A 12,928-nucleotide genomic window follows, 5' to 3' on the forward strand; every position below is an offset into this window, starting at 1 on the left:
GTTTTCTTGGTATATCAGATCTCGTCTTTATGGTGAACTGGTTGCTATCAAGACTGGTCTAGGGATTGATTGGGATCATGGCATTCGAAACATGCAAAACTGATTCTCTTGAAGCTAGTATCCATGGAGCTTCTCACTTGGAGCGGTGTAACTTGAGTGTCATCCTCAGGGCTTAGGTCTTTTTCTAATAGTTCTAGTGTTCTTTTCCTAGACCTTAGGCTCTGGTTTCTTTTCCAGTGTACCTATAAACTATCTGTAATCTATGACATAAAATCGAGAACCTATAGACTATTGCGCTGTTTCACACAAACAACGAATAGAAATAAGGGAAAAAGATCTATCCTTTTAAAAGATATAAACTTATATCATTTTATATCCTAACCGTTGATTTCCGTCCATCAACGGTTATAATCTATTTGGTCAAACTTAATGGGCCAAATTTATTATTAATTAATTAATAATTTTGTCCAATAAATTATAACCGTTGATGAACGGAAATCAACGGTTAGGATCTAAAATGATATAAGTTTATATCCTTTAAAATGACAGATGTTATTCCCTAGAAATAAATATATATTAAGACAAATACTCTTTCAACGCACAAGATCATGAGAAACTAGTGATTTTCTTAGCACCTGAATTACAGTAGCGAAATCTCAACTATTCACTACATACAAAACATACTCAGGAGTCAGGAAAATAAAAACACTGCACAACATTCTCATCCTAAATTCTATCCAAAATATCGAGAACTAGCAACCATTTTGAACCTCTCTTTCCATGTCCAAAATGTTTTCATATTTTATTATTTTGTCAACATGGACATGTAGAATATCCCTATAATGCTACATCATGGTAAGAGAAAATCAACTTTTTGCTCAGGAAAGAAAACTATTAACCGTTTGATCTATTAATAACACCATAAATATCCTCCATAAAAGCACAAGATCTAAATTTCAAATCATTCTCCTTGAATCACGAGCAGAAGCAAGATGGTCCTACAAGCATGAAACAATGTGATCAAGTCAATCCACCAAAAGCTAGACAAAGTAATCTATAAAATGAAGCAAGCCAATAAACCAAACTTGTCATCACCTCATAAATTTCAATTCCACCCAAAGCTCACTGATTTTTTATTTTTATTTTCTAACTTTATGTATTAAATATTAAAAATTACCCCCCTGTCCCATGCATAGCATGGGGGACCGAGGACTAGTGACAACATAGTAATCCAGTTTATCAAACCAATTATAGTATGTTTTGCCCTGAACAGGAATATGCATCACCCATGAAGGAAAATGCAAGCTTGGAGTGTAAACCATGACCTAACAAAGTAAATTATTCATGTTGACTTTTGGTTTCTAGATGTTCAATTATGAAATTCTCGTTTCAGACTTTCAGGCCTATGTTCCATAAATGGTCTGTAACACCAAGTGGCTTGTTTCTGAAGATAAATCACATTTGAAATGATTTAATTTCATTCAAGTGGCAAAAATTAACACCGCACAAATTTGTATTTCACAAAGCAGTAAATTCTAACAGACCATTAACAAAAAAATAAATCAATGAAGGTATATGCATAAAGTATTTCACCCAGACTTACCGAGATAAAATCAAATGCTTTAGTTTCTTCTTTCTTTGAACTGTTGATCATGGAGCTCGGAGTTTGAGTTGAAAAATTTGGTTGAAATATGTCTGGCAAAGCTGTTCGTCCATTGGGTCCAGCAATGTGAGCAACACCATCATCTCGCATGTTGGCATTACTAAGTTGTTGGAAATTAGCCATTGTTGCCAGGAATTGCTGCTGAGCCAAGAGAGTCCCCATGGCACCATAATTAAGAGGCTGAGAAGAATACGATTGGTTCAACATAATACCAGGCTGTATATTATAAGGCAGATGACCAGTAGGAAACATGGGATTTACATTGAACCCAACTGGCTGAGAGCCCAACATGCCACCTAAATCATTGTCAGGGATGTGATTATTTAAACCTGAAAATAAAGATTCAGATTGCATGGCAGGAGATGCTCCCTTCTGCTTCGTACTTGAGGTATTTTCATCCATTGACAAACCGGCCATCAAATCACTAACAACCTCTTTATGGTTTCCTTGCTCAGAATTGGAAGCAAAAATGTCAACAAATTGAGGATCACTTCTGTTCCCCTGCCTTTGATTCTCATGATCACCCTGTTTATCACCGCCAATTGTCATCCCTGAAAAGAGATCATCTGCATGTTCTTTGTTCTCGCCTGTATGAAATGATACATCAGCAAATGGGTCATCATCATTTTTCAGTTCATGACGAGCTCCAATAGAGCCACTAAAATCTCCAAATAAATCATCAACCAGAGGAGTGGATGATGTCAAATTTGCTATATTTTCATCATTTGTACTCTTTGTAGTGTTGTCCATTATGTCATAATCATTTGAATCACCAGTGTCTATCAAGTCAGGCAACTCAGAAACTGTAGCACTCTCTGTCTTCACAGCCTTCTCTGAATTAATAGCAGAGCTGTTTGGCTGGCCTCCGCCTAGTAGACCAAGTACCTGTCCATCAAGGGGCCAAGTGCTAAATTAAATTACAAAAGTTTCTCTTAAACTTATTGGGCTGACATTACTAAGCAGTCTAACCTTATCACATAAAATATATAATCGAAAGTTTAATACAAACTAGTGATATATATTGCCAACTTATGGACTCTAAATGACCAATTTTTCCACTTCCTAGCTCACCGGCATTTTCATTACTGCAGCACGAGGTAACTTATTCACATTAAAACTGGATTGAAATAAGTTTAAAATGTGAAAATGAATGAGTAGATGAAATTTTAATGTAGTACTTATTCATTCAGATTGATTAAAGGGGTACCTTGATAGCCTTTTCCCTCAAAGAAGCCTGGGGAGATTCAGAACATCTCAGCACCACATCTTTATTTTCAGTGAAGTAAGATGCCATACATGAAAAATGATCATCATCCTTCTTCCTAAGGATGGAATCAAGGACACAAATAGCTTTCATGCGAACCTGAAAATATTATTCTCGTAAGAAATTAAAAAAAAAAAAAGTAATGCAGCAGGACCTTTTAAGAATTCTTTATATGACATTGCATTATAATATATGCAATATGAAACCATTTAACAAAAATGATAATTAACAATGCACTATTCAAGGTCTTCACTTGTATGTGCACTGACGCATGCAAGATTGCAAGGTCTAATAATACTATGGGGGAAAAAAAGGATATACATGCTTACATTAAAATGCATATAAAACTCATTCAAAATTAAAATGTTTTTCCACCAGAAAAGATGTTTAAGTTCCACCAGAAAATGAAAGTTAATCTACAAAATTTAAAAACTCATTTAAATAAAAAAGTGGAAGTTTGAATTATTCATATGGATTTTCATGCGAGAATTTATATTTTTGCAGAAACATCAACATAACAGACATGCCTGCCAAATTGGAGACTGGAGCCTTTGTTCAAGGGCATGACATAAAGCCAGGGCATCCAACTTTGCAGCCTCTGTTAGGAAAACTTGAATGGCATCTCGAGTGGGTTGTAGGCGAACACCTCCTGAAGTTACAATTGTCTCCAGCAACCTATCCTCTCTTGTCTTACTCTCTGAATAACTTGAACCAGATTCCCCATTTGATATTTCCATCTTAGGTGCTCTTGAATCCTGATTCCAAGGACCACTAGATTGATTCCTCGGAAGTCCAAAACTACTCTGACTTTCGTTTTGATACGCAACTGGTTCATATCTGTCGTTATGTTCTGTTTCAATGGTCAATGACCTTCGAAGATTTGGACTCTTGTAGCTTCCAGTTTCATTCTTCTTCAGTGAATGTCCCTGCGTTAAGCTATTAAGTCCTTGCTTAATTGATGCACTTCCAATACCAACTACTTCACTAATAAAAGATTTCTTTTCTTCCGACGGTGCTTCAAAGTTTGTATTTCCAAACCCTTGTATCCGCCTGGTTACATCTTCAGCAGGTGCTGGCTTATTGTCTTCTGAAAAGATGGCAGAAATAGCCTCATGAGCAGTGTCTCTCACAGCCTTATTTAGAGCATCACCTTTCAAAGGATCCAACTGTCCCTTGTAGTGAAACAACTGACGAACTGCAACTGAATGTCTTTGCATTTCCCTTCTGAACTCTACACCAGACTTTCCAACCGCATATTTTATCAATCTTAAAGCCTGCCAACATTCAAAAAAAAAAGAAAAAGGAACAGAGCAAAACGAGTTTAGACAAATGATATATGAACCTGAAATACAGTATAATCCTTTTTATACTTCCCCACTTCCAATTTTCTACCGTATAATAATAAAGGATGTGTGATTAAAGTTATAAATAAATCATGCAAATTCAAGGACAAGTACAACAATTCAATTTAGGTTGGAAGGTAGTGTTCTTAGAGGATAACTCCATTCCAGTGTCAGAAACATATAAAGACAGATAACTCTTTCCTCACAAATCAATGCAACACTGGATTGCACTAAAGATAGAAAAGTATGCATTATCAAAATCACGTTACTCAAAGCTGATTCCAACTATCTCTTTTATCCTATTTCAAAAACTACCAAAACTACCCCTAAAAAAAACAAAAATCAAAAATCAAAACTTTGATCCACCCAGATCCAGCTCATCCAATTCCATGAAGGAAACATAAACCAAAAACAACAATTGTTAATTGTACCTTCTGTTTTACGATTGGGCTCTTATGCTCCAAACGTTTCAAGACAAAATCTGAGACCTCCTTCACAATACTAGCATGCGAAGATCGCAAAAGCTCGCAGACTTCATCCAATTTGTAAACCGGTGTGACTTTATCTTCATCGGACGTAGCTGAATCGATCAACCGCGACCTCCAGTACGATTCCACCGCTCTTCGACTCGATTCCATTTTTTCTCCCCAAATCACAACCCAACAAAACAATGAAACCCACCCTAATCAGGAGTTTCAAAAATCGCAAATTTTTCTGTGGTTAATCGAATCAGAAACGTGCCTCAAAAGGATTATTAGGATTCGAAAACACAGAATTTTGAGATTTGGGATTTGTGGCAACAAATATCAGGATGAAGGAGCAGACATGCCTCCAGTGCGCTCGCGGTGCACGTTAGCATATTTTCCTCTGTGTAAAAAAACACACATAATAAAGACTATCATATTGTCCCCACAAAAAATTCATACATATTATGATAATACTGTCAGAAAAATTTATACACGAGTTGAAAAATATTTAATATTTTCAAGGATCTACGGATCCCATAATATATTTTTTATCAAAATGATTATACTTACAACTTATTTTTGTTTACAACATCTTATAATCATATCTTATTGTTGATTTTGCAAAAATAAAAAATAATAATAGTTGATTGACGAAAATCAACTGTTAAGATATAATTGTAAGAAATTATAAATGAAAATAGATGATAAGTATAACTTTGTTCTTTTATTAAATATAAAAAAAATTAATGTGTATACACAACTCTTATTAAATAATATCTGATTTTAATCTATCATTTGTATAATTATTAAGGGAAGGATATTGTATCAACCAATTAGGATTACTATCAATGTTACTACCAATCGATTTCACTGTTAGATCGATTATATTGATCCAACAGTTATATTTATTTTCATTTTTATATGGTTATAATTTCTCATACTTTATATTTATTTTCACTTTTGTATGGTTATTATTTCTTATATTTAATGTTTTTACGTAAAATATGAGAAATTATAACCATACAAAGATAGAAATAAATATAACTGTTGGATCAACATAATCGATTTAATGATAAAATTAATTAGTAGTAACATTAATAATAACTCTAATTAATTATTACAATATCCTACCCCAATTATATAATGTAACAGGGGTTGCATTTTTTCACGTGAGAAGTTTTTATTCTACACATACAACCAAGTGGGCTTATTAGTTTTTTTTTTAAAAAATAAAAAATATTGATACGAAAATCGAGCTCTCACTTATGTGAGAGGAATTTTATTTCTACAACAAGGACACTTATTTATTCCAATGTAATAAGTTCTATTTTTGTTAAAATAGTCTAGTATTTTGATAATACAAGGACTTCTTTCAATTCACCGGCACTTCATAAATTATAGTGTTATAATAAAAATTAAATTATTATTTTTATCTCCAAAAAAAAAGTAAGTTGATATTAATTGTTATTAAAAAATACTTGATATTAATTTAACTTATTAGTAATATAAAAATAAAAATTAACTTAATTGACATTAATTTAATTTGAAAATGATAATTTTGATATTATTTTTAAGATTAATGAATTAAATTGATATAATTTTTATTTTAAATATCAATTACTTATGTAATGCTTATTAGTTATTAGTTGATTTTTAAATGTTCTTTGTATACACGTTTTCCATGCATCGTCTGGGAAAGGACGAGCTACGTGCCCAAAAGTTAGAAAAGTTGGTAGAAGAACAATAATTTATACTATTAATTATGGGAACAACTTCTCCGGGAGAAGTTTTTTGGTGCAGCTGACACATTCCACTAGCATTGAAATGTGTGATATTTTTTTTGTTTTGTTTTCTCTAAAACAATGAATGGATCCACCAAAAAATTAACTTAGCTGCAAACAAAAAACTTCTCCTTTGAAAGGAGAAGTTGTTTACCCATTAATTATTGATATCTATTTATCTCATGTGAGATGAAATAATTATTTGATGCAACAAAGACAAAATATTGGGGTCCATTATTTAAAAAAAAAATAGTGAACCCTACTACTTTGTCTCTGTTGCAAATGAAATAATTATTTTCCTTAATTATTTATACTATCAAAATTTACTATCATTCTAATTAGGAATGTAAATGGGTTAGATCGGCCTACAAAAACCTACGACCTAGTTTATATTAGGTTAAATTTGGCGTGTTATAAAAAGTTAAATAGAACAGGGCCTAGGCTTTTAAAAAATCTATTTAGAAAGTAAGACATAGACTTTTTTGTACATGTCGGGCCTATAAGCCTACAGCGCCTTTATCATATTATTTATTTAAAATAAAATAAAAAAATTATTATTTTAATAATTTTGAATAATAAAGTAATATTATTTTAATTTTTTTGTAATTATTGAAGGTTTAATAGGCATAAACAGAATAACAGGTCTATGCAAAGACTTTTTATATTTTAAATATAAATTAGATTAGACTTATAATTGTGGCCTATATAGGTTAGACTTATAATTTCGACCTACACAGGCTATCAGGCAGGCTAGGTTAGAGGTTTTTTTATATAGTCATGACCTATTTTAGTCAAAGCCTGAATTAGCCTAATCTATTTAGACCCTTAATTTTAATCACCATTGGAACCCATTTTTTAGCCGATAATCTTTGAAAATATTTTAAAGAGAAACAAACGAAAAATAACTTTTAATGTATTTTCTGAAATATATATAGTTGTATTAAAATGATAGTATTGACAATAAAAATAATTGACAGTGTAAATATTCAATTCAAAGTAACACGTTTTTCATAAACATCTGATATAATACAACTACATACTACCTACTCTTTGCTTGCATTCTTCTGAAACCTGAGATGTGCATAGCCATCGTCCTCCACTTCCCTCCTTTTTGTTCAATTAAACAATTTGGTTTTGGAATTCAATTGCACCCTATGTCATAGCTGACAGGGCTTTTTTCTTGAGCAAGCCTTATTCTTAATCTACATTTGAGAATACAGTTTGCCATTACAAGTAAAGTCTGATGGGCAGGCCCAAACTCACTATGCACAGGACAGCCCATCTGAGAACTTTGGGCCAAATCATCAGCTGATGAGTTCTCCAAAGTCCAAAGGAAACCCAAGAAGTTATTGTAATAACACACGCCTTTCCATTTTTTTGAATATTATCTATTGATTTATGGATTTTATAAGAATTATGTTGTAGGAAAAGTGATTGCGTAATGTTATAGAGATTCATTTTGCGTGCCGTAATTTTTTCTTTTTCTTTTTTCTTCAAAAAGTGTGGGCTCCACAAAATGTTGTGTGTGTAGGAAAATTTGTTGTGTCATGTTAAATGACAAATGCAAATCCCTTGATTTATTTATTATTCAACTAGTTCGATTCGAGTTGGATTGAGTGTCAAAATTTTCCTTACCAAATTTTAATCCAGTTGCATTTTAGTAACTTGAACTCAAGACTAGCGTTTAAGTTGAAAAACTAGAACAATCAATTATGGGTTGATTCACTTACATGGTTGTACACCTTCCCACATTTAACATATTTTAAACATCAACTCTCTCATTATATTATGATTATTTACTTATTATTGGCCTCCTTTTTCTGAAATATATTTATATATATATAGGGTTTTATAATTTTTATGTTGAATGATAGTTGAAATCTCATGTTATAGAGATAAAAAACATGTGAGATTCATGTGTTAGAAAAAATTATATGTAGGACCCATGTCAACACGGAAATCGAAGGGTGTGTAGGAAAATTATAATTCTCATGTAGAAGGAGAATTATAAAACCCATATATATATAGGGAGTTACTAATCTCATGTTGCTTGAGATAGTTCTCTCATGTGTGTAAGATAAATATGTGGGGTCCACACTTTAAAACAAAAGAAAAAAGAAATGAAAAAAGCTGGGACAAAATTTGATGAGTGTATAAAATGAGATAGTTATCTCCAACGAAATGAGAAAAATATTTTTCATATATATATATATATATATATATATATATATATATATATATATTTTGATTGTTTTCCACTTCCATGCATGTTTTGTTGTCTGCTACTAAGATCCGTTATTGCATTGGCAATGCATCTCATACAAAGCATTTATAGGAGATTTCTCAAGTTGAATTCTAAAGATATAAGTCATTAATTTTAATGAAAAATAAAACTCCTTATGAAATAATATTATTCCACAGTATTTTCCATGTAAAACAGCATGAAGAATTTTTCGAGTCCATTAGTTAAAGATGATACTTTTATAACACACAGGACATCCAATTATTCTGCATGACATTAGTATGTGGGACTCAATTTTTAATAGAACTTAGTCTACGCAAAATTCGGAAGGGAAGGGAATCTGTAAGTTTTCCTAAACTACTTATGAAGTTATGATGTAGGAGAATATTATATTTACAAATCTTTTGTTTACAAACTCTTACAAATTACACTAAGTATGATCGGTCATACTTAGTGTAATTTGTAAAAAAAAATTATGAACGGATTATTCCTCTATGATATATGTACAAACAAGTGAGGAAATTAGAAATTAAAGAAGGGAATATAATTTCTACTTCAAAAGAAGATAAATTTGTCTATGCCCCATAGACAAATTGATAGAGAGAGAAAACACAGAGGAATAAGAGAGAAAAAAAAAATGAGGCCACTGCTTTTATCTCTCTATGGCAAACAAGTTTTTCTGCTTTTTGAAGTATAAATCATTTTCCGATTAAAGAAAGGGGTTTATTACTCTCTTTTTATAGGAAAATTGTTCTCTCCTAGAGGTGTTCATCAACCGATCCAAACCGATTCAAACCGCGGTGACCGAACCGAAAAACCGATAACCGAATAAACCGAAAACCAAAAAATCGAAAACCGATTAAAAACCGCAAATTTTAATTGGATTGGATCGGTTTTTGGATGGGTTGATGAAAACCGATCCAATCCAAACCGATCCAATATATTAATTTTCCTCTACCTACTTGGGTATTTCCCTAATCATAGCCTAAAAATTTCCAAACCCAAGACCCATTAACCCATCAACTAAACTCAAGAAAAAATCTAGTCATATCTCATCAACAAAATTTTATTTTTGTAGAGCTTTATATCTCATTTCCAAAATTAAAAAAATTATATTATAGTTTACTAATGCTTTTGTATTTCAAAAAAAAAATTTACAAAGGCAATATATACAAAAGATGTTATTTTCACAATAATCATGAAATAAATTTTAAAATTTTCAAAAAACCAAAAACCGATCCAATCCAAACCGAAAAAAATTGGATTTGATCGGATCGGATTTGAAAAAAAATCAAAATCGAATGGATGATTATATGATCAAACCGAATGGATTGGATCGGATGATTTTTGCTTCCAAAACCGATCCAATCCAAACCGCGAACACCCTTATTCTCTCCTACTGCACTCACAAACCAACAATGAAACCCACCAAAATAAAAAAAAGAAAAAAAAATTAAATGGAATCCATGTCATTTTTCACTCTACGTAAAAAATAATATCTTCTATGACAGAGAATAGTAAAACTCTTAGGGGGTGTTTGGTTGACGAGAAATATTATGAATGATAGGGAAATATTATGTATAGGGAAATGGGTGGGAAGTAAGATTGGTAGGAAAATGTAAAAAAAAGTTGTTTGGTTGAAAAAATTTTACTGAGAAAATATGGTAACATTTATAAAGTCTATGTTTGGCTGTTAATAAAATATAGATGGGAAAATGCGTGTGAGTTTATAAAATTAGCCCTGACTTTAATAAGTTTTTGAATGAAAAGCAAGACAAAAAGTGTCCGTGTGCTATTCTTGGTCTTTGGCAAGTACAGGTTCTAAAGAAATGGACAAAAAGTGAAGCTACGTCATTGTCATTTTCGCGTCATTCAGAAGGGTACGCTGGTCTTTAGCTTAGCACAGTAAGTGAGCAAATGTAGAGGTGTTTCACAATACCACTCTTCAAAAGGGCAACTTTGGCCGGCAAGTTGAGGAAAGATACATAGATAAATCAGAAACACAGCAAACACACTTACCTACATAAGTCAACAAACCCATCCAACCAAACGAAGGTTTCTTACTTTCCCACTCCTCATTTATCTATGTATCTGTTGAGAATCCTAGAAACAAACAGCCCCTTAAAGAAATGCTCTATGACCTATGTTTTATCCATGTTTCTTATTCTCTGTTGACTGGTGGCTTTATTTTATGGAAAAAATATTTATTATTTTAAATAACACAACTTGTATTATTTCATTTTTATAAAGAAGTGGAATCCACACCTTTATTTATTTTTTCTTCACTTTCTCTCCCTCATGATCTATCTTTTACTCTCACTTAAAATGACATAACTTTATATCCTTTAAAGTAATACACATTTTCCTCTTATTTAGATAAGGATTCCAAATAATTAATAACTTATAGAGAAAAAATGTACGTCATTTTAAAGGATGTAAAGTTGTGTCATTTTAAGAAAGATAAAGAGATAGACAAAGGAGGAGAGAGAGTTGACAAAAAAATATAAAGGTATGAGTCTCACCTCTTTGTGAGAGTGAAAAGATGCATTTATAAAAGTGAAAAAATATAAGTTGTGTCATTAAAAAAGATAAACACTTTTCCCTAACTTATAACCAGCAATTGGGACAAAAACTAGTGCTGCTGCTATGCCATTCTATGGTAAAATCTCATCTTCACATATAAGTACATCAGGTACAAAACTACTTTGATTAACGTCGTATGTACCTGCTACGCCTGATCTAAATGATACTTTCTGGAAAATTTATCAGCATTACATAGAACGCTTTCTGCTGCAATTGAGTCATTTGTGCTTTACTCTGAATTTTTATTAAGGGAAAATATTTTCACTTTTTAAAGGAGAAAATTTTTCTCCTACTAGCGACGCAAGTATAAGTGGGGCTTACAAAATAGTGGAGAAAAAAAATATTCAAGATAGAACCCACTTATGTTATGAGTCACTAATAGAGAAAATTTTTCTCTTTTAAAGGAAGAAAATGTTTTCCCAATAATTAATTATGCCTACCTCTTTTCATGCCTACTTTATTTAATCATATCCAATATCACGAGGAGAGAAAAATAATAAAGGTCGAGATTCTAATTTAACGATATTGGAAAGGAGCAAGTAGAGTATACATGAAAAAAAATAAGCATAATATTCTATGGGACAGGATCCGTTTACAAATTTTTTTTGCAATTACACTAATGTAGGACCGGTCGTACACTGTGTGATTAATGTAGGACTGGTCCTACATAGTGTAGTTTGTAAATAAAAAAGTTTGTAAATATAACTTGCCCCATATTCTATTCCATAAATTAATAATGACATAATCATAATTAATCAAACCCTTTTTCAAGCTTTTAACAAATAGAAGTGCCAAAAAGGCCCATAAATATTTCTTTAATTAGCACCCATTAGCCGACCATTTTTTCCGTAATATAGACCTAACCAACCATATATGCGACATATTAATTCGTTAAAATTATAAACACCAACCAAATTGTGTCACTCATTTTCAAATTCCACAACCTCTTTACAGTTTTTTTGACCATGGGCGGTGCTATATGTGGCCCAAGGCTATTCATGTTCTCCACTCATACTTTTCTTTTATGATTATTTCCTTCACATTCTACCCCACCAAACACCACCACTTCCCCATTCTCTTATGCTCACATGGAGAAATCATTCATTAGCTTCCAGACATCTCTAATAAAGCAAGCCCACACAACTAAGTTTGCCAGTAAAAGACCTCATTGGATCTGCATGGATATGTTGGACACATGACAGAGCCATATTCCCCTTTTATCACAATAAAAACATACACTAAAATAGTAGTATAACTTGCAATTAACTTAGGGGAACGTGTGTATCATTTTAAAGAATGTAAAGTTGTATCAATTTAATTGAGAGAAAAAGATAGATAAAAAAGAAGAGAGAATGGACAAAAAAAATATAAAGGTGTAGTCTCACCTCTTTGTGAAAGTGAAATGACACAAGTTGTGTCATTTAACACTTTTCCCATTAATTTATTAATACTGTGTTTTTGACAACTTTTGCGGTATATATATAACTCACCAGAGAAGCCCTTTGTGCCATATTTCTTATTTGAAACATTTCCTTACCTTATCCTAACCCCCATCTTTAAACAGTTCCTCTAGAAACTTGTGAAC

At 32.1% G+C, this 12,928-nt stretch overlaps 1 protein-coding gene across 1 annotated transcript; it reads right to left on the minus strand.

Annotated features, from left to right (window-relative positions):
• Window positions 1–670: 670 nt before the first annotated feature.
• On the minus strand, window positions 671–5,112 carry LOC133310577 (protein MODIFIED TRANSPORT TO THE VACUOLE 1). The gene is made up of 5 exons (XM_061511528.1): window positions 4,702–5,112; window positions 3,455–4,201; window positions 2,871–3,026; window positions 1,604–2,548; window positions 671–998 (listed from the first exon to the last, which is right to left on the minus strand). Exons 1-5 carry the CDS (start codon window positions 4,906–4,908, stop codon window positions 957–959), a joined length of 2,097 nt encoding a protein of 698 aa, XP_061367512.1. The 5' UTR covers window positions 4,909–5,112; the 3' UTR covers window positions 671–956.
• Window positions 5,113–12,928: the final 7,816 nt, after the last annotated feature.

This window comes from Gastrolobium bilobum, unplaced genomic scaffold (assembly GCF_033153095.1).
Source record: "Gastrolobium bilobum isolate Gb01-03AN ecotype WA unplaced genomic scaffold, APGP_CSIRO_Gbil_v1 utg9634, whole genome shotgun sequence".
Lineage (NCBI taxonomy): Eukaryota > Viridiplantae > Streptophyta > Magnoliopsida > Fabales > Fabaceae > Gastrolobium > Gastrolobium bilobum.